Below are 27,365 nucleotides of genomic sequence, written 5' to 3'. Positions count from 1 at the left end.
TACTCTAATATTTAGTGTGGCCCTCCCTTGGCAACAATCTAAGGAAACTCTAAGGAAACTCTTTGGAATGAGCTTCTGAGAGCGTGGAATGACATTGGGGTTGAAACTCTCGGAAAATACATCGACACAATGCCAGAAAGATGCGCTGCTGTGATTGTTGCCAAGGGGAGCCACACTAAATATTAGAGTAAAATGTAAATAAAAGGACTGGACTGATAAATTTGTTGGTGAAATATTCTCAGTACTTTTGCCTTTACCTTTTGCAATGGCAAAAAAGTGAAATTCAGGCTCTGGGAACAAATAAACCACCAGTTTCTTAAGATTTGAAATGTGTTCTAATATTTTTGCACACCACTGTATGTATCTTTATGTCAATGTAATATAAAGAACTAAAGAAAAGGTGGAACTCACTCCATGTGCAGGGGCGTGGTCTGCTTCGGCAAACTGATTAAGAACGATTGTGATTGGTGGATCGCTGTGCGTAGTGTGTGTCAGGTACCCAGGTTGAAATTAGACAAGAACACATTGAGTTCATTAGCCTCCTACATTGCAGAACCTGTGACGTGACTATTGAGCACACGTACATTGCGATGACGATGCTCAAATGATATATATTGTGCAGCTCTAATTCCAAAACTCAAATATATCAATATATTTTATACACTTTTATCAAACACATGCATACAGTATATAGCCCACTCACCTGTTTGCCTTCCAAAGTGTACAGTCTCCTCACGGCACCCGAGTCCAACTTGATAGCGTCTGTGATATCAGTGAGAACCTGTTCGAAAGAGTGCGCCGTTTTCTTGTTCAGCAGTATCCTCACCGCCTTCCGAGGTTTTACACCACTGCGGATAACTGTGACGAGCTTGGGTTTAATAAACTCCTTTGACTCGCGCTGGTGCTCGTTCTTCATCGGGATGAGAGATGAGAGGGAGCGCGAAGTACCAGATTTGCTGCCCACAGACCAGTTGGGGTTGACGTTCTTGGTGTAGTCGACACGTCTGAAGGGTTCGTTAGAGGCGCAGACGTAGCTTTCACCTGGATGAAAAAAATTACTTTTCAGAATTAATGGTGACAACCTGGATCTCTTGCCGACAACATGAACCATCTACTACAACTGTCCAATAATCAAAAATGTTAGTGTTGTATAATAAAGAACGATAAAACCCCATCACATGGAATTATGCATTTTAAAACATTTCCCTGTGGTCTACATGAACTGTAAATGCTCTGCTTGGGTCTGAATTCTACATTAATTCAACTCCACAGGTCCTTCTTCAACCCTATTTCTGACTAATGACACCAGAAAGGTGGTTTTGAGTGCTGGCCCTTTAAATGCACATGAGCCACTTCATGCCCCATCCCCTCCAGGTTTTTGGCTGTGCTCAGTGGTGTAGTCCAGGGTATACAGCGGTATACAGAGGACAGGGTGGGGAAGCAAAATTTACAATATTTTGATTGAAAGGGATTGAAAGACAGTGTATGACCAATTAGTTTATTGAAAGTCATGAGAATTTATTTGCCACAAGAAAATTGACATCATAGAAAATGTTTTTATTCTATGTGTCCTCCTTCTTTCTCAATAACTGCCTTCACACGCTTCCTGAAACTTGCGCAAGTGTTCCTCAAATATTCGGGTGACAACTTCTCCCATTCTTCTTTAATAGTATCTTTCAGACTTTCTCGTAATAGTTTTGCTCATAGTCATTCTCTTCTTTCCATTATAAACAGTCTTTATGGACACTCCAACTATTTTTGAAATCTCCTTCGGTGTGACGAGTGCATTCAGCAAATCACACACTCTTTGACGTTTGCTTTCCTGATTACTCATATGGGCAAAAGTTTCTGAAAAGGTATGGATAATAGTGTTAGGTATGATTATGACATCAATATATGTTTGGTTTCAAAACAATTGACGTAGTGCCTGCTGAGAAAAAACAACTAATGTTCATTGTAAATTTTGCTTCCCCACCCTGTATACCTACTTATTTTTCAGTCAGCATTGTGTATATCCACTTCTAAATCCCCTTGATGCACACCATTCAGTCGTATCTAAACCAAATTGCCCATGTTTTCCCCTTGGATGGTGAAGCCATGACCCGCCCTGCTCTGCCTCTAATTGGCTAGTACTTGGTACCTTCACTGATTAGAATGGTTAACTTCAGGCATGAGGACTGATGAGCCAATCAGAGGCAGAGTAGGACAGGTCATGCCGAGGAAAATATTGCTAACTAGTGCCGGCCACCCCTGGAACCTGATTGGACACCTCAAGGTGCCAGTGCCACCCCAGTTGATTGACAGGTCACTGCACGTCACATTGAAAGATGCGCAATTATTGGAAATGCAAACGAAAGAGGCAGAATAAACGTCTTTCAAATGACTGACACATATTGAGAGAACCTACTTTGATGGAATACATAATTCTGAGGTAAGTTTTAAGGTGGTTTCAGAATGAGTCACTGTTTTAAACTACTGGACATATGACTGCACATTTAGAGGAGAAGAGATAGTGTCACCAGTAGTTAAACTGTGTGAGTAGGCTAACGTTATGAAAGGCTAATGTTATGAAAGGCTAACGTTATGAAAGGCTAACGTTATTCTATGTTTGCCTCATATTGAATACATGTACGTTCCTGCAGCTGCTTGTGTGACCGGTAAAACCTACAAACTGCTCCTGATCAAGTCATGATCATTTTATAATAGTGAGTAAATACTACTGATGGATTTTTGGGTAAACTAAACAGAGTAGTCTTACATGTCACTGTTTCTAAAACAAGGCATTTTTCTGGACTACTTAAAAAAAAAAAAAGGGCAAAAACTGAGAGTATACCCACTTCTCTAGAGACCACTACACCACTGGCTGTGCTGTTCAGTCCCATTCAACCAACAACTGAACATTTTAGGTCATCAGCTCTAAGTTTGGACATATTTTCAGTTTTTACTACAACCGCTGCTGCTGACAAACAATTATGGTGTACTTGGAGAAATGTTCACTGGAAGACTTGACCTTATATGTGCAAATGTCGTGATGTAACTAGTTATAAAACGTAACAAATTAAGATGGAATTGAAACGGGTTGTAGAAATCCACTCAATTTTCGCCAGAATGAATATAAATATAAAGCACCAAAGTACATCTGCGACATGTTGGTCCCATATGAACCATCTCAGACCCTGAGAACCTCAGGGACTGGTCTTTTGCTGTTGCCCACAGTCAGGACTAAACAGGGTGAAGCTGTGTTTCAGTTCTATGCAACTGAACTCTGGAACAGTCTTCCTGATGACGTGAGACAGACCTCTACTGTGGCAATGTTTAAGTCCAGGCTGAAAACAGCTCTGTTCAACTGTGCATAGAACAACTGAAAGGGTTCTATCTAACCTCTGACCTTTTACTTTATTTTAATTGATAATTGTTTATGTTTTATTGATTATGTTTTAATTATAATTGTGTGTGTGTGTGGGGGGGGGGTTGTTTTTTTTTTAACTTATTTTTATTTAGATTTCACATGTGTAGCCATACAGTGCATTGTATTATATAACAGAAATATATATATATATATATATATATATATATATATATATTAATATATATATATATGTGTGTGTGTGTGTGTGTGTGTGTGTGTGTTTCAGTCTTAATGGGGGTAGTAGTCCATGGTTGTTTCAAGTCCTAGGCCACAGGGACCAGAATATTCAGGAGAGATCAACATCAGCCATTAAAATACAACATGGTAGAACCTTGACATTCTTTCAGAATCTGAGATAGAATAAAATAGAAATCCACAACAGCAACAACAATAAAAAGCAACAACACTTACATTAAATTAAAATGTGACTTAATGTGGGTCCAATTGCTCATGAATATTTCTCTCTTCATTTGTAACACTGCAGTGGTGTATTCCATGTTGTACATATCCTGAATTCTATCCCTCTATTGGACTATTGTGGGGGTTGTGGCTTTAACCAGGAGGTTGTTATTACTTTGTTTGCAATTAGTAAAAGTATTCTAAGCAGTTTTGTTTGACTGTTTTCCTGAAGGTTCTCAGGTATTATGCCCGGTATAAAATATGATGGTTTCATTGGTAGGTCTATAGACAAACATCCTTTTATTTCTCTCTGAATATTTTTCCAATATTCTGATAATTTTGGACAACCCCAAAATATATGTGTATGGTCTCCTACCAAGCCACAACCCCTCATAACTGTGTGTTTTTAATCTGTCTCTTTGACATTTTTGTAAAGCACTGTGAATTGCCCTGTGTATGACTTGTGTTATACAAATAAATCTGCCTTGCCTTGCCTAAAGATAGCTTTGCAGCACCTGGAGGGTTCAAATTCAAACTTTATGAACTATTAGGGTCCAAATACACAAATAAATGTACCAAAGACAAATAAAAATGGGCTTAGCAAAATAGGACCCCTTTAAAATATGCAAATGTCATGGCCATAAGCAAGTCAGTTTTCTAGCAAAGAGTTAACATTCCTAAGTTGAAACAAAAAGGCACATGGCGAGGCCAGACCAGTGTTACACCGTCCTCCCTCCCTTTTCAGCTGTTGAGCTGCTACACTGGCCTTCCTCCAAAGCACTTTGTTTTATCTGCCAGCATTCCATTTGAACAGTTAACACGCAAATGTTTCCCCTTAAGAACAAAGTCATGTGACAAATACATGGCGCTTGGCCGCTAAACAAAAACCAGACAAAGAATGTTGGGTGATTGTTTTGAAGGCCAAGCGTTGGACGAGAAATTGCAGTGTGTTGTTTTTCTACTGTGAGTAAGAAAAGGAATGTGACAAATACTTTCTCTTTGTGCAACATTCATCAGAAAAGAATTTAACTGCCAAACATGCAGATCGAATATGAGATCTTAGAAATGTGTGGGAAAAAACAAGAGTGTACAGTCAAAGCTAAAATGAGAAGACCTGACTTTAATAATACAAGTATCTTTATAGACATTGGATTTATCTGAGTACATTCCTCAACAGCAGTCAGGATGAACATGTAGAACCAGTATATAGGCAGCATAAATTATAAACCTAGCCTATCCTGGACCTATCCAACAGAAAAGTGAGTTTGTTGAAGTTCAGTAATAATTTACTTTAAGAATAGTTGTGGGAATCACAGGGTAACTCAACATATTATGGTCCAGACACTGTCCTCAGGTAAACAACAGTAATAGTAGAAGTAGTGTAATTTTATTTCAAGCACATTTATTATTAAATTATTTGACTCTAATGGTTCTGACTTCAGCTGTAGAGAAACTTTATCAGTGCCACACACACACCGATACCAGATGACTCCATATTTACTTCCATAAACACAGTGTGTGTTGCATGGTCATGTATTACGTCAGGACGTCTTTTGCGCATGAAGGTCACGTCAGGGTCGCATTCAGTTCACACTGAGAACTGATAGAAGTCGCATTTAATTTATAATATGAACGAGCACACAAGAAATTGGATTTCACCAAAAAATCTGAATTGTGCATTAAGACCTGCTGTCTGAACCAAGGTTATTATCGTCAACGAAAACTAACGAAATGACGAAAACTAGAATTGTAAAAACATATTCGTCAACTGAAATAAATAAAAAGTATAATTAAAAGAAAAAAACGATAACTAACTGAAACTGTATTGTGTGCTTATAAAACTAACTAAAATGTATGCAAATTACGGATAAAATTCCCTTAGTTTTTGTTTTTGTCAATGTCGGATTGATACGAAATCGATTTATTTCCCTCAAGCAATTTTAGCTAGCGGCACCATATGATATTTAAGGGTCCGTCACTTGTGGTCACTTGTGGTCCAGTCGTCTTCTGGTCCCCACTCTACCTGGAAACATGGGGACTAAAGTTAAGAGAAAGCAGCAGAGTCCTGTCTGGGATTTATTTGAATACGACGGAGAAGAAGAGAAAAAAGATACGACAAAACTAAAACTAAACTAAAACTAAGCATTTAGAAAATAATGAAAACTAATAAAAACTAGCAAACCTACTCTAAAAACTAATTAAAACGAACTGAATTAGAGGGAAAAAAAGTCAAAACTAAATAAAACTAAACTATAATGAAAAATCCCAAACTATTAGAATCTTGGTCTGAACGTAACCTTAGAGTATATATGCTAACCTTAACCCTTTCATGCATACTGGTCACTACAGTGGACAGTTATTCTCCAGCTGTTCTCTTGTATATTCATGGGTTTTGTTGTTTTAATTCCATATCAGCCAACACAGTGGACACTTATGCATCATCCCAAACACTGCAATTCATACAATCACTGTAACTTTGCTGTTCTTGATAAACCTGATCTGTACTAACGTGTTTGACTGTAAATCAGTTGCTAATTGTTATTAGACTGTAATTAACAGTTTTCTGAAACCAAAAGTATTTTTTTTTGTTTGTTTTTTTTTTTTTTTGCATATCCTCCTGAGACCCAGCAATACATTTTGTCCTTTGTAGAGGACAAAAGTTTGACAGTTTTACTCAAAAAATGCTGTGCATTACAAAGGGCATTCCTTTAAAAAAAATCCATCAAATAAAAATTATTTTTAAAATGTATCTGAAAAAACTGTTGCATTATGCAGTTTCCAATCAAGACAATTTTTTTAATATAAAAAAGCTAAAACTGTCAATATCCTGGGTCTCAGGAGGATATTATCTCCGTGAAATGAGTAATAACTAATATTAGAGTATGACAAAATGTGAGAAAACATTAGCGATTAAGCAATTAGCGGCATTAAAAATGTTTTTATGTCATAGTTTTTACACAGTATATCACTTTCTGATGATGATTTTTAAATACATGTTTCTTTGCTTCAAAAATTAAACACATGGTGTCCAGCTGAGTGGACATTTTTGTGACTACATGAAAAATAGGTTCATAAAATAAATAAATAAATAAATAAAAAATCATTAGCATTGTTTTTTCATGCCTAAAGAGGAATAAAAACACTCAAGAAAAAAAATATTGACTAAGGTTCTCATGATTCATGCATGAAAGGGTTAATGTCAACCTGGTTACTCACCCACTGTTTTTGTTTTGTTTTGGTCTGTCTGTTTTTTGTCTACTTGTGCTGTATGCAAAGTTGCTGAATACTTGAATTTCCCTTGGGATTCATAAAGTATCTATCTATCTATCTATCTATCTATCTATCTATCTATCTATCTATCTATCTATCTATCTATCTGTCTATCTGTCTATCTGTCTATCTGTCTTGTTTTTTTTTTTTTTTCCAAATTAAGACTCAAATCTCATCTCCAATGGTTTTGATTATCTCATGTGTGTCAAGTCAAATGAATCTAGCTGTGTGAAAGGCCGTATGAGACAGTGTGTCTCATGATACCTGGTTTTATTAAGATTGCAATTAACCAAAGGCTAATTATAATGCTAGAACACAGCTGAGGGACGAAGCTTTGGTTGAAAACTAAAACAAATCCTAAGTGGGGCTGTCATTCATCCCTGCACACTGACAGAACACTGAAATGCCCTCAGATGGTGACTGTGACCATGTATTCCCCGAGGTGCAGGGATCTCAGGTGCAACGTCCCTAAGTGATGTGAGGGGAGGCTGTGAAAGCTGGTGGTCTCATGTGGACGACAGATGACGACCACCTGCCCAGAGCTGATCAAACCAGCCTGACACTGTTCACTGCAGCGGTCACAGAGTCTCCCATTCAAAAACAGCTACAGTAAACTTTACTCACATAACAGCGGGAAGAATAAGATGATTTGAAACTGTTCAACATGGAAATTAGAAAGTGACCTCATGATACAGCTGTAATCTGATATGGAAATTACAGTTGAGGAAAAAATTACGAGACCACCTCTTGTTTTCTTCAATTTTTTGTTCATTTTAATACCTGGTACAACAAAAAGTAGATTTGTTTGGACAAATATAATGATAACAACAAAAATAGCTCATAAAAGTTTAATTTCAGAGCTGATATCTAGCCATTTTAATCCATATTGTTTGCATTGACTGGAGTGGCACTCCTAATTTCACTGTACACACAATAACAGCACTATTTTTTAAAAACATGAGAAAATCATAGAGCAGTAAAGATGTATTTACTTTCATCATGCACAGAAGAATAACATAAATAACCTTTTTTTCTGATTTAGGGTTAGCCATATTCATATAAGGTGTGTAATTGTCCCTGCACAACGGCATTGTGGTGATTTACAGTTGCGGAAAAAATTATTAGACCATTTTCTTCAATTTTTTGTTCATATTAATGCCTGGTACAACTAAAGGTACATTTGTTTGGACAAATATAATGATAACAACAAATATAGCTCATAAAAGTTTAATTTCAGAGCTGATATCTAGCCATTTTAATTCATATTGTTTGCATTGAGTGGAGTAGCACTCCTAATTTCACTGTACACACAATAACAGTGAATATTCTATTCTATGAATGCAAAATGATTGAGATTGATGATGCTTTGTTGTCAATTCCTAAGAAAAGCACTATTTTTTAAAAACATGAGAAAATCATAGAGCAGTAAAGATGTATTTACTTTCATCATGCACAGAAGAATAACATAAATAACCTTTTTTTAAATTTATGGTGAGCTATATTCACATCATGTGCTTAACGGTCCCTGCATTGTGGTGATTTACAGTTGTGGAAAAAATTATTAGACCACCTCTTGTTTTCTTCAATTTTTTGTTCATATTAATGCCTGGTACAACTAAAGGTACATTTATTTGGACAAATATAATGATAACAACAAAAATAGCACAAAAGAGTTTAATTTCAGAGCTGATATCTAGTCATTTTCCATGTTTTCTTGATAATAACCAAAATCACTTCAGTTTTTACATCAATATCTATGGCATTGTACTGTCAAAAACAGTGCTTTTAGGCATTCCATGTTTTCTTTTCTGTCTGTTTTAGTCACATGATACACACAGGAGTTAATACTTGATTGCATAACCATTGTTTTTGATGATTTTTGATGGTTTAATAATTTTTTCCGCAACTGCAGAATAGAAAAACAGACTTTATTAAAGTTAAAACACATAAAAACAGTTATTGCACAGACAAACACAAATACACACTTGTGAAATAAAGTACTGTATCAGAAAAAATAAATAAATAAATAAAAGTACTGGAAGGTAAAAACAAGTTATTGCATATTTGAATTAAAGTACTAGGAGGTAGAACAGGTTATTGCACATTCTATTAAAATAAATAAAATACTGGGAGGTAGGTATATATGCATCATATGCTGCTGTGGTTCTGCTTCTGTCCTGCCTCCATCATTATTATTCATTTATCCATATAGTTGTGATAGTGTTTATTAAATAGTTACATGGATGCTTGAGGTCTGCAGTAGTAGTATATCCACTGTTAGTACTTATTAACAGTTAACTACTATGGGTATTTGTACTTATAATAGTAACAGCAGTTATAGTTTTTAACAGTTACAGTACCATTTCTTGTGCATAAATGTGTCTCCCCCCTATTTACCTCCCTCCCTTCCCCAAATGTAGTGTGAACAATTAGTGGTGTTTGTGTATCTGCTTGTATTTTGCACCACATTCTCCATTTCCAAATGTTTCCAGTGTTTACCCTTTCCCCACTGACACCACAGTTTCTATGATGTTCACAATGTCATTGATCCATCAAATGTATATTCATGATGCAGGCCAGTTGCAGCCTGAGGCCATTCACCATGAGTGGAAACATTAAGCAGCCAGAGCACAGAATGATTGAGAGGTGCCAGAAAATGTAAAGCTATAATCAACAACTGTTTACAGGCCTCTACTGTTCAGACTTAAAATGACAATGTCCTTATTTAATGAATGAAAAAACTAAAATTTGTGACAACTTAAAGAATTTTCAAAGGTTCGTATGTGGCGGTGTGCATATGAGAAGTTTATGCAGGAGTGTGTTTTGTTCCAAGTTGTACGGTGGCCAACAAGGGCCAAATATATTGCAACGGCCCAATGCATCTCATTTAAGAGAAAACAGCTGCAAGTACAGACGCGATAAAAATTCACAAACTCAAACACAAGTCTAAGCGAGGTAAAAAAAGAGGAACGAGGTGCAAATGAAAAAACACATGCATAATCATCAAATGCTTTGCAAATAGAGAAATGATGCAAACCAACAAAACATCTGCAAACAAAAAATGCTGCATAACCAGTCACTACAACGGAAGTCCTCCAAACCTGCAGGGGGCGCTGTCAGCAGAACAGCTCAATGCAGAGACACACAGGATGGAGAGAGAGAGACGCAGAACAGCTGACTGACAGTGTTTCAAACTACAGTGGGAACTAATTGAAGTTACTGCGTAGCGCGGTCATGTGACTTTTATTTGATTCTAGTCTGCTGTCTATAAACGCTGCCCCCTACAGGTTTGGAGCACTTCTATTGTAGTGACTGGTTATGCAGCGTTTTTCATTTGCAGATGTTTTCTTGGTTTGCATCGTTTCTCTATTTGTAAAGCATTTGATGATTATGAATTTGTTATTAGCTTACCGGCCGACAGGCAGTAAGCTACTGTTGTCATGCGGCGTCCGGCATCGTCGTCTGTCATTGTCTGTTGTCGTCTGTCGTCCATTACAAAAATTTCAATTGTCTTCTTCTCTGAAACTACAATTCCAATTGACTTCAAACTTGGTATACAGCTTCTTTATGATGATGTCAACAAGTTAGTGAAATTATTTGGATCCGGATCTGATTCTGGATTTGGTGCGACTTAGAAAAATTTCCCCATTATAACAGATAGGAAGTGGATTGATCCAATAAATCAGTATCAATGATATCAAGTTGGAATTTCAATTTTGTACAGATCTGATTGGAATATGACCAAAACATGTGCTATTTCTGTAATAGAATAAATACACAGAACTGGGTGATAATAAATGGCATCTGGATACATTTCCCAAAGCTTTTAATTTGGCCGGTAAGCTACAGGGCCATTGGTCCTATTTTTTTTCCGTTGTTGCAGCGCAGTTTTTCATTTGCACCACATTCCTCTTTTTGTACCTCATTTAGACTTGTGTTTGACTTTGTGAATTTGCATCATTTCTGTACTTGCAGCTGTTTTCTCTAACTGGGACGCATTGGGTCGTTGCAATGTGTTTGGCCCTTGTCGGCCACCATAGAGTTGTGGAGGCTGTTTGCCAAAATTTGCAGACACTTTCTACGCTGGCAGTAGCTAGTTTTGTACACTGATGTCAATGAGGAGTGGAGGTACTAAAGAACTCAGGGGTGAGAGGGATTTTCCTGGAAAAACCTTTAATTACTTTCATGAAAGTAGGCAACTATGGTAACATCTAGCCTAGAAATACTGTATGTGGAGTAAACAGAAACAACCTGCTCCAAACACACAGGCATGCATACATCTTACATATTAAAGGTCAGGTGGGAGATGTTTTCCTCAAGCATTTTTTACTATATTGCTTAAAATCCCTCCCCCATCCCCCCTCTGTGCGTACCCCTCTTTGTGCATGAATTGTGCGTTCTCAGAGGTTTGAAACACTTGTACAGGAAACGAAGCCAGAGCCAGAGCTTGGCTGTATTAGTTATATTAGGATGGAAAGTCCACCAGCAAACTGTTTTGTCACTAACATAACACTGGTCTACAAGGAAAATGCTTCCAGAATAAAAGTAATGAAATTTTACCACATGAGAGTCACTGATAAAGAAAAATCAAGTAAAAAATGCTGGTTGGCTGAACTTTCCAAGATACAGCCTTGGGTCAAAATGTGAAATTCAAGAATTAATGAGAGAATGGGTTTGACTCAAAAGGAATATTTGTCTCAGAGCTACAAGATCTACTTCAAAACACTGTCTGCACATTAGAATACATTCACTTTACAGGTTCTATTTAGTGGAAGATTTATAAAACTATTATATAAATGTACATAAACCAATATATATGTGTAATAACACTTAATCATATACCTTGAAAACATCAGCAAACCGGCACTTTTGTCATTTATTTTCCAATTAATCTTATTTAAATACATAACATTTAGCACATTTAATCTCTGAAGCAAATCATTTCTAAAAAATTGTAGACCAGTGTAATCACTAAGAAAAGTACCGTTAGTCAGATAGGTCTGAACTGGGGCTGTTCTGTAAGAGCGGGGGTGTTGGAGGAGACTGAATGAGGTATGCATGGATCAGGGCCGGAGCTGGAGTCACCGGAACCGGGCGAATTGTTGCTGTGCAGAACTCATGAACCCTCGAGAACAAGCGTTGTGTTTGACACTACTCTGGAGGCGTGGCTTCGGGGGATGTCTGAAGAAAGGGGTTTGGACTTTTGAATTGAGTATTTTCAAAATGTAGCTTGCTCGAACCATTTTTCTAAGATCTCATACCCCACCTTCAACTTTTCACTATTTTATCGTCATTAATGTCAACATTCAAAGCAAGTTTTCTGGCACAAATTGCATCATATATTTTGAGAGTTGAGAGTAAGGTAAGATGGCAACAAGAGAAGAGAGAAAAGCCACATGCAGTAAAAGTGATCCAGAATGGAAAACTAAATGGGGCAACCCTCAACACAAACTCTCTCTCCACCTGCATCTTCAACGACTTATAAAAAAAATCCATAAACGTCAATAACTTCATTTGCTATAAAATAGATAATATCAGATAGGGACAGAGATATTAGGCTCCCCATATAACAACAAAGCTCTATGTAAACCCTTTTCAGTAGCTGCTACCTCTGTTGTTTTCCACAAGCACAGCAGTTCGTGTCGACCGGTTGGCTCGGTAATCCCATCCAGCCATAAGGGCCACATATGTGAATGGTGCTTGATTGGGTTTCACACAAAAGAGCCCCTGCAGGCCCCAATCAATGGCAGCAGACTGCTGACATGTGTGGTAATATTCCCTCTCCCTGTCCATTAGATGGGTGTAGAAATGAGTGGGGTGACACTGGCGCTCTGCCCATCTCATGTCTGAGCTTTCCCAAACTCACAAAAATATTCATCTTTCTCTCACATTAACTGGTTTTTAATTTACAGTCCAGTCTTTTCACTTTGACCCTTTATAGGATACTCAGAAATACTACGGAATTCAAAATTTCAACCTTAGTGTGTTATTGGAGGACAAAACAAGACTTTATTACATTTATGCTCAAAATTTATTTTGTTATGTAGAAATCAAGGTCAATGAAGTGACCATATTTGGTTCCTTAGCCATAAGTGGCAAAAAGAAAAAAAAAAAATCCAAGAATTACATATGAAAAATTAAAAAAAAAAACACATGTAAGGTGAAAAGAACTGGTATTTTAGAATCTTAGATCAACATAAATGCTGATCCAGACACCTGTCAACGTACACATTATCACTTTAAATATCATTACTTGGGTGCCTCTATGAAACTGGGTTCATTTTGGTACCTGGTACTTTACCAGCTTTTTAGACCCAGTAATAAAAGCTAAATTTAGACATATTTCCCCCCAGGATGTACCTAATGATGACCTCAGATAAATGCAAAAAAAATTACACTCTTGCTCTGAGCCATCCCAAAATTAATGATTTTTTAATAAAATATTGGGACCAAATAGGACCAAAATTGGGGCATGAAAAGGTACCTAGGTGTCAGTGCACTTGATCTGAAAACATGGCTGTAAATGGTCTTATATACCGCTATAAATAAAGACACTATGTTAAATTTGATGATCAAGGTGTTTTTTTAAAAAATCCAGACATGTGGGTTTTACATGAATCGGCAGTCTCATTCCAGGTTTCATGTGTGACCCATCGTGTCCACTTGCGTTACATGCAGAACCTGCTCAGTTAAATGCAAATAAATTGTGACTGATTTTGCAACAGCAGTCATTTTTGTGAAACACTCTGACTTGCATAATTAGTTCAATTCCCAAAATGTACCTGTGAGAGAATAAAGAGATATTCAAAAAGATAGTAGTGCATAATTTTTGTGTCCATTTGACCGTGTTACATGCAGATTTTTGTATTAAATATAATGTAAAATAATATAAAAATGTGTTTTATCTGAAAAAATTTTTCTCTTTAATCTCAGTAAGTATTTATTTTTAAAACAGACCCAAAGTGGTTCCAAACTTGCTTCATAACATTAGTCTACATCTGGTTTAAATTTTTAGCCCCCATGTTTTTAGGGACCAGTTTCATAGAAGCACCCAGTTACATTAGTACCATTACTTCATGGTACCAAACAAAGCAGTTACACTCACTGTTCATGCAGAGGTGGACCTAACAGACCCTGTAGACCTGAGATTGTTGCCTTACTGTAACTGTTGCTGTCACTGTCTTGTAATGCATGCAGAAATAACCAAAAATAGTCACTTGCTTGTTAAAGGGTTACTAACTAAAATGCTCACAGTATGAAATAAAAATCTAAATACAAATCGTGATCTGCATGGTTAATTTGGTAGAACTTTTACGCTGGATGATCTTCCTGATTCAACCTTCTCCAGGCTTGGGACCAGCACTAGAAACCAAAACAAGAGCTAGAACTAGGACTAAAACTGGAACCAGTGGTTAGAAAGAAACCTAAATACATATTCAAGATCATAATTTCACATTCATGGGACTGGACTGTGAAGGGGATTTTAAGCAATATAATAATACAGGGGTTGGACAAAATAATGGAAACACCTTCACCTCAAGATGATAATGCCCCAATCCATACAGCTAGAATTGTTAAAGAATGGCATGAGGAACATTCTAATGAAGTTGAGCATCTCGTATGGCCGGCACAGTCCCCAGACCTCAACATTATTGAGCATTTATGGTCAGTTTTAGAGATTCAAGTAAGACGTTGATTTCCACCGCCATCGTCTCTAAAAGAGTTGGAGGGTATTCTAACTGAAGAAAGGCTTAAAATTCCTTTGGAAACAATTCACAAGTTGTATGAATCAATACCTCGGAGAATTGAGGCTGTAATTGCCGCAAAAGGCGGACCTACACCATATTAAATTATATTTTGTTGATTTTTTGAGGTGTTTCCATTATTTTGTCCAACCCCTGTATGTGTTGGAGGAGACTGAATGAGGTATGCATGGATCGCGGCCAGAGCCGGGGCCAGAGCCAGGTGAATTGTTGCTGTGCAGCGCTCGTGAACCCTCGAGAACAAGCATCGTGCGTGCCAGTACTCTGGAGGCGTGGCTTCGGGGGGGATGTCTGAAGAAAGGGGTCTGGACTTTTGAATTGAGTATTTTCAAAATGTAGCTTGCTCAAACCGTTCTTCTAAGATCTCATACCCCACCTTGAATTATGAATATTACATTTCTGAAAATACATTCTCCCAAATCTAACTCCATGGACCTTAGAAGGGTATTACTAAATTCCTCTTACTTCTCTTTTTGCAACAGATTCAAATGAAGCCTCATAATGGACTCATATCATATGGGAAGGAACGGTAGCGATAGGAAAAGATTTGACATACTAAAGGACGCAAGACACTTCCTGTAAAATTAACTCTTTCGTGCATACTGGTCACTACAGTGGACAGTTATTCTCCAGCTGTTCTCTTGTATATTCATGGGTTTTGCTGTTTTAATTCCATATCAGCCAACACAGTGGACACTTATGCATATGTAACGTTGCTGTTCTTGATAAACCTGATCTGCAGTAACATGTTTGAGTGTAAATCAATTGTTATTAGACTGTAACTATCATTTTTTCTTTAACAAAATGTTTTTGGTTTTTTTTTGTATATTATCTCCACGAAGTGAGTAATAACTAGTATTAAAGTATATTTAAATATGAAAAAACATCAGATTAGCAGCATTAAAAGTGTTTACAGGGTGGGGAAGCAAAATTTACAATATTTTGAGGCAGGGATTGAAAGACAGTGTATGACCAATTAGTTCATTGAAAGTCATGAGAATTTATTTGCCACAAGAAAATGTACATAATAGAAAATGTTTTTATTCTATGTGTCCTCCTTCTTTCTCAATAACTGCCTTCACATGCTTCCTGAAACTTGCGCAAGTGCTCCTCAAATATTCGGGTGACAACTTCTCCCATTCTTCTTTAATAGTATCTTCCAGACTTTCTGGTAATAGTTTTGCTCATAGTCATTCTCTTCTTTACATTATAAACAGTCTTTATGGACACTCCAACTATTTTTGAAATCTCCTTTGGTGTGACGAGTGCATTCAGCAAATCACACACTCTTTGACGTTTGCTTTCCTGATTACTCATATGGGCAAAAGTTTCTGAAAAGGTATGGATAATAGTGTTAGGTATGATTATGACATCAATATATGTTTGGTTTCAAAACAATTGACGTAGTGCCTGCTGAGAAAAAACAACTAAATGTTCATTGTAAATTTTGCTTCCCCACCCTGTATATTTCATAGTTTTCACTGTATATCAGTAAATACATGTTTCTTTGCTTCAATTATTAAACGCATCATATTCATTTGAGTGGACATTTTTGCACCTCCATGAAAAACACGTTCATAAAAAGCAGTCAATTGCATTTTTTTTCATGCCTAAAGAGGAATAAAAACGGGGGGAAAAAAATCACGATTAAGGTTCTCATAATTCATGAATGAAAGGGTTAAACCACATATATTGACAATAATAACATTATTCATCTGCCTTCCATATTCAACACCAACTGAAGTATAATTTTTGTTGGACATTGGAAAATGCATTCACTCCGACAGAAACACACTATGCTAGGGTATTTTTTGTGATTTAAAAACCCCTTCAAAAACATCACTGACTTCAGTTGTTGCAGTTTTGTTCAGTGGATGAATTGTGGATGAGATGACCGGTTAAATAGATGATCAGGGTCCTCGTGCAGTTGTGCAGGGGCAGAACAGTCTGTACCTGAGCCAATGCACCAAAACAACATTTGCTCAAAACTAGTGACTCCAGAATTCAGATCAGGCTCTGGCCTAAATCTTCCCCAGTTTCTCAGGGGACAGGGCAAGGGAAATGAGTGTAGCACAGAGTGTAAACTTTTAAGATGAAAATAGCCTACAACATGAGAATAATGACTGCAGTAAGAGGTTAGTGGATGTATGTGTGGTTGACCAGTGACCTCATGTTAAATAAGGACTGCAGGAAAACACACAGTATGAATATGAGGATTAACTTCAACATGACTGAGAGGTTAGTGTTCCTGTAGAGGGAACAATAGCACTGAAAAGAAGCCATGCTCTAACATACAACTAAAAACAAAAGTGCTTCTGACATCAGGGATGGGAAGAGTAACTTACACTATTACTTGGCCCCTCAACGTGTTATTATGAATTGCGTACAGATAACACAACACTTTTAATTGGTGTGTTATCTGTACGCATTATAAGCTTTCCACGTGTATGTGAAATACAATGCAATTAGCGGTTAGGGTTAGAGTTGGGGTTAGGATTAGGGGTTAGGGTTAGGATTAGATTTAAATTTAAGTTTAGGGTTAGGTTTAGTGTTAGGGTTAGGGTTAGGTTTAAAGCTAGGGTTAGGGTTAGGATTAGGGTAGGGGTTATGGTTAGGGGTTAGGGTTAGATTTAGGTTTAAGGTTAGGTTTAGTGTTGGGTTAGGTTTAGTGTTAGGGTTAGGTTTAGAGTTAGGTTTAGGGTCAGGTTTAAAGATAGGGTTAGGGTTATGATTAGGGTAGGGGTTATGGTTAGGAGTAAGGGTTAGGGTTAGATTTAGGTTTAGGGTTAGGATTAAAGTTAAGGTTAGGATTAGGGTGGGGCTAGGGGTAGGGGTTATGGTTAGGGGTTAGGGTTAGATTTAGGTTTAAGGTTAGGTTTAGTGTTGGATTAGGTTTAGCGTTAGGGTTAGGTTTAGAGTTAGGGTTAGGGTTAGGTTTAAAGCTAGGGTTAGCGTTAGGATTAGGGTAGGGGTTATGGTTAGGGGTAAGGGTTAGGTTTAAGGTTAGGTTTAGTGTTGGGTTAGGTTTAGAGTTAGGTTTAGGGTTAGGTTTAAAGATAGGGTTAGCGTTAGGATTAGGGTGGGGGTAAGGGTTATGGTTAGGGGTTAGGTTTAGGTTTAAGGTTAGGTTTAGTGTTGGGTTAGGTTTAGAGTTAGGTTTAGGGTTAGGTTTAAAGATAGGGTAAGTGTTAGGATTAGGGTAGGGGTAGGGGTTATGGTTAGGGGTAAGGGTTAGGATTAGGATTAGGTTTAGGGTTAGATTTAGGTTTAGGGTGAGGTTTAGCATCAGGGTTCGGTTTAGAGTTAAGGTTAGGGTTAGAGTTAGGGGTTACGGATATGTAAACCGGAGATCTTGGCATACATTGGCACTGAATAACACGTGAACGGATAAAAATGCGTACGTATGGCACGCCAAATGCCGTAAGAACTAGCGTGACATACAACGCGATTTCATGAGATCAGTCTGGACCACTGATTTTACTGGTGTCACAATGTAGAGATTTTACAATATGTGACATTTTGTACAATATGAGTGACATTGTAAATGAAGAAAAATACCAATAAAAGTAGCAAAAAGCAGCAGTAATTCTAAGCAATGGTCTTAGCACACACACACACACACACACACACACACACACAGCAACTCTTTCATGTCCAGAGCGACTGTGGTGGATCACATTGGCAGGAGAATCTGGTTAGAACACCTGTGTGTTTTATCAAATACATGAATATTCAATGCCATTATGTTTATAATAACACACAATAATATAATAGGAGTAATTAAATGAAATGAGCTGATATTAGCACCGTTAAACCTCATGGATTCACGTCCCCCATGCTGCAACCTATGAGCAGATGATGGATATATGAGGTTTCCTGTGGTTCCAGGCAGGCATGCACTTAGAGGTACACAAGACCATTAAAGCCAACATAACCCTGTACATTCAGTACTAGATTAAAAGGGGACAGAGGAGAAAGTCCAGCTGAGATCAGCTCAAACTGACGACCATTAACTGAATCCCAGGCTGCATACAGCTGCACTGAGGAGGGGTCTCTGACGCTCAGTGGGTCAAATATGTCACAACAGTTATGTCAGTTTATTCAGAATGAAGCAAGGATTCTCCTCATTGCATCCAATAACCTCTTATGTTCTCCTGGGATAAATAAACTCTGTAACCAGGTATGTGGTGGTTCCCCAACGTGGACATGATGAAACAGAAACTTGAAAAAAACAGGGGAAATTTCCTTGAGATATAAGATCAGTGTTTTTCAACCTTGGGGTGGGGTCGCCTGAAATTTCTAGTAATTGATAAAAATAAAAGAAAAACTTACTAATAAAAAACATATGGTGAGTTTACAGAGACAATCACATACATAACAGACATGACAAACTGTGAAGCTGAAACTGAAGCACTGTGGTTCTGTTTATCTTTCAAATGTTCATTGTGGTCGGTTTCAGATGCTGCAGCTCTTTCATAATTCATAGTTTCAGTTCTTGTTTGTTCAGTATTAATTGTCAGCCTTGTAAATCCAAGCTGGACTGACTGTACATATCCTGACCAAGGAAAATAAAATTCTCCCTTTGTGCAGTAATCTACACCCAGCTTTTCTGCCTCCGTCCATAATAATATACATTATAAAGACTAACTGTCATCTAAAATTAATGTTTATTTACAACATAGTACAGCAAACTATTACATGATCAAAAACAAATTAACCCTTTCATGCATGAATTATGAGAGCCTTAATCAAGATTTTTTTTTCCTGAGTGTTTTAATTCCTCTAGGCATTAAACAAAACAATGCAATTGATTTTTTTTTTTATGAACCTATTTGAGTTGCAAAAATATCCAATCAATTGGACACCATGCATTTAATTTTTGAAACAAAGAAATATATTTACTGATATACTGTGTGAAAACTATGAAATATTTTTTTTTAATGCAGCTAATCTGACATTTTCTCACATTTTAACATACTCTAATACTAGTCACTACTCCCTTCATGGAGATAATATGCAAAAAAACAAAAAAACAAAAAAAACTTATTGTAAAAAAGAAAAAAAAAAGTTAATTACAGTCTAATAACAATGACAAGCAATTGATTCACACTCAAACAAGTGACTGCAGATCAGGTTTATCAAGAACAATGATAATTGTTGCAGTGTATGGGATGGTGCATAAGCATCCCTGTGTTGACTGATATGGAACTAAAACAACAAAATCCATGAATATATAAGAGAACAGCTGTAGAATAGATGTCCACTGTAGTGACCATTATGCATGAAAGGGTTAATAAAAAGTCTCCATTTGGAATGAAGCAAGGATTCTCCTCATTGCATCCAATAACCTCTTATGTTCTCCTAGGATAAATAAACTCTGTAACCAGGTATATGGTGGTTCCCCAACGTGGACATGATGAAGCAGAAACTTCAAAAAACAGGGTAAGTTTCCTTGAGATATAAGATCAGTGTTTTTCCAACGTTGGGGTGGGGTCACCTGGAATTCAAATGGGGTCGCCTGAAATTTCTAGTAATTGATAAAAATAAAAGAAAAACTTACTAATAAAAAACATATGGTGAGTTTAGAGAGACAATCACATACATAACAGACATGACAAACTGTGAAGCTGAAACTGAAGCACTGTGGTTCTGTTTATCTGTCAAATGTTCATTGTGGTCAGTTTCAGATGCTGCAGCTCTTTCATAACACTAGTCAACAACAAATTTATTGTTTAAGTTTTTTGAGCTGATTTAGGATCATTTTGGTGTGCTGAATCCAAAAATCACATTAATTTTGCTCAATCAGGTCAACTTTCTGAACTATGCTACATATTGGCTTTTTAACATTTTTGCTTACATTTATGGGCATTTTCACATCATATGATACAAAATTCTTTCATATTTCTTGCAATAAACGAGTTCTGAAGATTTTACTTTTGCCAATTTATGATTAATGTTTTTTTTTTTAATATTACAGGTGAATGAAATGGCTTCGACTAGAAGATCTTGCAAAAATAAGCCTGACGTATTCTGCTACATCTGCAGTGAATACAAAATTGTACCTAACAGGAATCAAGTCACAAGTTTCATAAAGTGTGCTTACCAATCTTATTTTGGTATTAATTATTATATTTTGTGAGAAGATCAAATTTTTCAAAACCAAATAAGCAAAAAAAAAAACTGACCGAATTGAGAAAAACAGATGTCATTTTTGAATTTAGCGGTGCAAAATGGTCCTAATTCAGTTGAAAAAACCTAGACAACTTGCAAAAAACGTTTTTTTGTAACCCAGTGTAATTAATAGTTTGAGTTCTTGTTTGTTCAGTATTAATTGTCAGCCTTGTAAATCCAAGCTGTACTGACTGTACATATCCTGACCAAGGAAAATCAAATTCTCACTTTGTGCAGTAATCTACACCTGGCTTTCCTGCCTCCGTCCAGAATAATATACATTATATAGACTAAATGTCATCTAAAATTAACATTTATTTGCAACATAGTATAGCAAACTATTACATGATCAAAAAAAAATAAATTTTAGCCAAAAAAAAAAAAAAGTCTCTGTTTTGAATGTCTGGGTTTGCCAGAAATTTGTGATGTTAAAATGGGGTCACGAGCCAAAAAAGGTTGGGAACCACTGCTCTAGGGACAGAGAATAAATGTCATCTTTTGGATTTTCACCAAAAATTCAGCTCAAAGCTTCGACATGAAAATCAGAGTGAAGGCTGTTATGAATGGAGGCAACTGAGAAAGTCACAGAAGGTGCTCATATTAACAAAAAAGATGAATACACACCAGTTTTTCCACGCATACATATTGTACCTTTGATGGATAATTTTTACATATTAGTTCTAGAGGTTTCTAATGTTTGTAGCAGAATGAAGCATCTTGCAACACACCAACCAGACAACACAGTTTGCATTAGTTTACATCTCAACCTGGCTTTTCTGCCTCTGTTCATAATAATATACATTATATAGACTAAATGTCATCTAAAATTAACATCTGTTTGCAACATAGTATAGCAAACTACTACATGATCAAAAACAAATACATTTTAGCAAAAAAATGTCTCTGTTTTGAATGTCTGGGGACACCAGAAATTTGTGATGTTAAAATGGGGTCACGACCCAAAAAAGCTTGGGAACCACTGAATTAGATCCTATGAGCAAACACAAACTTTAAATAGTAAAAAGACGACTGTCAAAAGGTCCCAGAAATGCAAAATACAGCAGCAAAAGCACTGAAAATGAGATTCTCCTAAAAGAACCAGCTGATATTAATCCTGTACTATAATTTTTTAAGTTCTTTTCCTGTACTTATTTTGAGGAACCTTTGTTTCATTTGAGCCTAAATATTGTCTTTATTTTCTTAGAGGGCATACTGACACAATACATAGTTTTAAAGTGTTTTAGTGGATCTTTTGTTGACTCTATTTAGATATAGGAGATTTTCATATACTGTACTGCACTAATGCCTCCCTCTTGCCACTCACTGGAAAGTTTTCTAGATCCACCACTGGTATATCTACACTTTGCACCCATTACAGGATTTTTAAAAACTTCAGCAGCAATTGGTAACCCAATGGATTCACAAAGCAGAAACTATCAATGAACCCTTAGAACACGGGTGCTAAATATACGGCTCGTTGCCTAAAACCGGCCCGCCAAAGAGTCCAACCCAATGAAATGTAAAAACTACACAGAAGATATTAACAATGATTTTAGTTCAGGTTCAGCCTTTGGTCCATAATAACCTATAAATAATGACAACTCTGACTATTTCTATTTGTTTTAGTGTTAAAAAAAAAGTAAAATGACATGAAAATGTTTATCGTTTCACAAAATATGTGAATAATCTGAACAAATATGAACAATCTGAAATATCTTAAGAAAAATAAGTGCAATTTTAACAATATTCTGCCTGGTACTAAATGTTTTGTGTATTTGTAGATCCACTGTGATCTGAACATGTGCAAATGATTAGAAGAGGCAAAAAATGGTTACAATTGCATTTATTTTTCTTAAGACATTTCAAGTTGTTGATTTTTTAAAGGATGATTTGGAGATGTAAACATTTCCATTATGTAATTTTACCTTTTTTCTAGAGCTGCAACCGATTAATCGATTAGGTGCTTGAAGTGAATGCAAAAATTCCCGATTCGATTAATCGACTAGAAGTGATTGAAGGGAAATATTCTATTGCAGTTTTCCTGAATTGAAGCTTCTTTGTACGTCCCAATAAGCGTCCGTGTGAAACACAACAGTGGAACCAATGTTTAACAGCGGAGAAATGAAGGAAACAAAGCTTTGATTCAGGAAAATTGTGGTTGAATGATTTTTTTGGATCACTTTGAGTCGATTAATCGGTTGCAGCTCTACTTTTTTCACTCTAAAATATAGAGAAAGGTTTGGAGTTGACATTATTTATAGGTTATGATGTTATTATTTGACTGGTTCTGGCCCACTTCAGATCATATTGGTGTCTGTGTGGCCCCTGAACTAAAATCAGTTTGACACTCCTGGATTAGAATGTGAACATAAACCAATGACCTACTGAAGATAATAAGAAAGTAATTGGGGGTAGGAGTACATAAGTTTTTACTTCTTCCTACTCCTTTTTGAGCATGTATACTTTTCATTTCATTTGTTTTATTATTATTATTATTATTATTATTATTATTATTATTATTATTATTTATTTTGTTGTTTGTTAACTTATCAATTACACTGGGTTACAAAAAAATGTTTTTTGCAAGTTGTCTAGGTTTTTTCAACTGAATTAGGACCATTTTGCACCGCTAAATCCAAAAATGACATCTGTTTTTCTCAATCAGGTCAGGTTTTTTTTGCTAATTTGGTTTTGAAAAATTTGATCTTCTCACAAAATATAATAATTAATACCAAAATAAGATTGGTAAGCACACTTTATGAAACTTGTGACTTGATTCCTGTTAGGTACAATGGTGTATTCACCGCAGATGTAGCAGAATACATCAGGCTTATTTTTGCAAGATCTTCTAGTCGAAGTCATTTCATTCACCTGTCATATTAAAAAAACCATTAATCATAAATTGGCAAAAGTAAAATCTTCAGAACTCGTTTACTGCAAGAAATATGGAAGAATTTTGTATCATATGATGTGAAAATGCCCATAAATGTAAGCAAAAATGTTAAAAAGCCAATATGTAGCATAGTTCAGAAAGTTGACCTGATTGAGCAAAATTAATGTGATTTTTGGATTCAGCACACCAAAATGATCCTAAATCAGCTCAAAAAACTTAAACAATAAATTTGTTGTTGACCAGTGTCATTTATGTACCAGTACTTATATTTTATTGGCTGATTTTTGTTTTGATTTTACCGTCTACATCAGGGGTGTCAAACTCATTATAGTTCAGGGGCCACATTAAGCCCAATTTGATCTGCAGTGGGCCGAACCAGTAAAATAATAACATAATAACATATAAATAATGTCAACTCCAAACTTTCCTCTATGTTTTGGAGCGAAAAAAGTAAAATTATGCAATGAAAATGTTTACATTTACCAACTATCCTTTAAAACAATGTGAATAACATGAACAAACAGAAATTTCTTAAGAAAACTAAGTGCAATTTTAACAATATTCTGTCTCAGTTTATCATTTACACATGTTCATTACAATGTACAGATCCCAGTGGATCAACAAATGTACAAAACATTTAATAACAGGCAGAATGTTGTTAAAATTACACTTCAGACATTTCAAAATGTTCATATTTGTTGCGGTTATTCATGTTGTTGTGAAAAGTTAGTTTGTTTTAGTGTAAATACAGTAAAATGACATGGAAATGTTTACATCTAAAAAGGGAAAAATGTGGAGTTGTGATCATTTATAGGTTATTATGATAGTATTTTACTGATCCGACCCACTGCAGATTGAAATGGTCTGTATGTGGAACCTGAACTAAAATGATTAACCCTTTCATGCACAAATTATAAAAACCTTGGTCGAGATTTTTTTCATGAGTGTTTTTATTCCTCTTCAGGCATAAAAAAAAAAACAATGCAATTATTATTATTATTATTTTTTTTTTATGAACCTGTTTTTCATGGAGTTACAAACACGTCCACTCAACTGGACACCATGCATTTAATTTTTGAGGCAAAGAAACATGTATTTAAAACCCATCATCAGAACGTCATATACTGTGTGAAAACTGTTCATTCACTCATTATTTTTGTTTATTTCAAGCATTTACAGAATACATGCAAATTCAAAATTCCAAAATCATTCAGCTACACTCGAAAAGGAGTTGTAAGAAGAAAAACTATGAAACAAAAACATTTTTCATGCAAATTATCTGGTGTTTTCTCACATTTTAACATACTCTAATACTAGTTATTACTAACTTCATGGAGATAATATGCAAAAAAAAAAAAAAAAAACCTTTTTGATTATGAAAACTGTTAATTATAGTCTAATAACAATTAGCAACTGATTTAAAGCATGTTACTACAGATCAGGTTTATCAAGAACAGCAAAATTACAGTAATAGTATGAATGTCAGTGTATGGGATGAAGCGTAAGTGTCCACTGTGTTGTCTGATATGGAACTAAAACAACATAACCTATGAATATACAGGGTGGGGAAGCAAAATTTACAATGAACATTTAGTTGTTTTTTTCTCAGCAGGCACTACGTCAATTGTTTTTGAAACCAAACATATATTGATGTCATAATCATACCTAACACTATTATCCATACCTTTTCAGAAACTTTTGCCCATATGAGTAATCAGGAAAGCAAACGTCAAAGAGTGTGGGATTTGCTGAATGCACTCGTCACACCAAAGGAGATTTCAAAAATAGTTGGAGTGTCCATAAAGACTGTTTATAATGGAAAGAAGAGAATGACTATGAGCAAAACTATTACCAGAAAGTCTGGAAGATACTATTAAAGAAGAATGGGAGAAGTTGTCACCCGAATATTTGAGGAACACTTGCGCAAGTTTTAGGAAGCGTGTGAAGGCAGTTATTGAGAAAGAAGGAGGACACATAGAATAAAAACATTTTCTATGATATAAATTTTCTTGTGGCAAATAAATTCTCATGACTTTCAATAAACTAATTGGTCATACACTGTCTTTCAATCCCTGCCTCAAAATATTGTACATTTTGCTTCCCCACCCTGTACAAGAGAACAGCTGGAGAATAGCTGTCCACTGGAGTGACCACTATGCATGAAAGGGTTAATATCTTCAGTGTAATTTTTTGCATTTCACAAATTCATCCCAGAGGCCAGACTGGACCCTTTGGCGGGCCGGATTTGGCCCCCGGGCCTCATGTTTGACACCTGTGGTCTACATGTTCCAAATAAAGATTTCATTCATTCATTCAAGATCTATCATATTCTGCCTGAGGACATAGGGTGCATTTTTCTGGACCATTTACCAAATCTGGATCAATTGAGTCCCCCTTTTGCATTTGTGTGTAAACTGGTTTTCATCAGTGAGCAGCCTTACCTTCCACTAACTCATCCAGACTGGTGATCTTCCTGCCTCCTTCCACCGTGTATAACATCCTGACTCCTTGGGGAAGGTTGACATTATCTGACAGGGACCTTGTGAGTTCCATGAGCAGAGCATCCAGAGACCTGAAGCGGTCATGAGACACTGCATACACCAAACCTTTAAAATACTTGTCCCCATTCCTGTAAAACCGCACTTTTCTTGCTTTCTTCTCGGATGTGAGCGCCTGCAGAGTGCGTGTGCGGTAGAAGCTGCAGTGCGCACTGTGCGCAGGGCTGGGGACCAGACCGTTGGCTCCTCTGGACCCGGACTGCGACCCACCGGAGCCCGAGTTTGCTCTGGGTGTCCGATGCGGCTTCTCTCGCTCCTCAAAGTGTTCGAATTCGATACTTCTGCTATGCGACATGTTTCCTATCTGCAAAGCAAAAAAAAAAAAAACTTTTATCCGGATAGTGCAGAAGAACCAGTGGGAGGAGGAGGATACACGTGTCCGGACACTGGGATTAGTTGGATCAGCTTGTTTTAAGACTCAAAGCTGATAAAAAAAAAAAGAGAGAAACCGGATGAAATGCAGGCTAATTTGGAGCTCCACAAACAGCCAGTCCCCTCTGATCCGCTGCTTCCTTTATTGTCTCACCACAGGCTGCAGGACGCACATGTGTCAGATGGTGCCCGGATGACTTTGACAGACATCGCACTGGACCTGCCGTCACTTGGCCTGCAAACAAACAACAGATTTCACCAAACTTCGGCTCAAACCTCCAAGCCTCCTCCTCCTCCTCCTCCTCCTGCCGTTCACATCCCTGCTCTGACTGGTCCAATGAATGGAGGATGAGAGCGGAGGGAGCCATCACCTCCTCAGGGTCCTAGTGCCCCTCTCTTCCAATGTTTTTTTTTTTTTTTTTTTTTTACAGATGTCGGATGGTGATATTTATTTGAGAACCTTAATTCAAAGGGATTAAACATAGAACAAAAACAAATATTAACATGCAACTGCAATGAATATGTCTGCA

At 36.6% G+C, this 27,365-nt stretch overlaps 1 protein-coding gene across 4 annotated transcripts in view; it reads right to left on the bottom strand.

Moving 5' to 3' along the window:
- The window catches only part of dclk2a (doublecortin-like kinase 2a), a 130,072-nt gene extending 102,928 nt beyond the window's left edge, over positions 1-27,144 (bottom strand). For all 4 annotated transcript variants that reach the window (XM_030144309.1, XM_030144320.1, XM_030144329.1 and 1 more), the window contains exons 1-2: positions 26,347-27,144; positions 704-1,041 (exon numbers count right to left, since the gene is read on the bottom strand). In XM_030144309.1, the coding sequence (XP_030000169.1) occupies positions 704-1,041; positions 26,347-26,758 (750 nt within the window). In that variant the 5' untranslated portion in view covers positions 26,759-27,144. The remainder of the gene's footprint in view (positions 1-703; positions 1,042-26,346) is intronic.
- Between the last annotated feature and the right edge of the window lie 221 nt (positions 27,145-27,365).

The sequence above is a fragment of the Sphaeramia orbicularis genome, chromosome 1, assembly GCF_902148855.1.
Source record: "Sphaeramia orbicularis chromosome 1, fSphaOr1.1, whole genome shotgun sequence".
In the NCBI taxonomy this organism is placed as follows: Eukaryota; Metazoa; Chordata; class Actinopteri; order Kurtiformes; family Apogonidae; genus Sphaeramia; species Sphaeramia orbicularis.
Note: the sequence above shows the minus strand (reverse complement) of the source record. Positions and strands in the feature narration are given on the sequence as shown.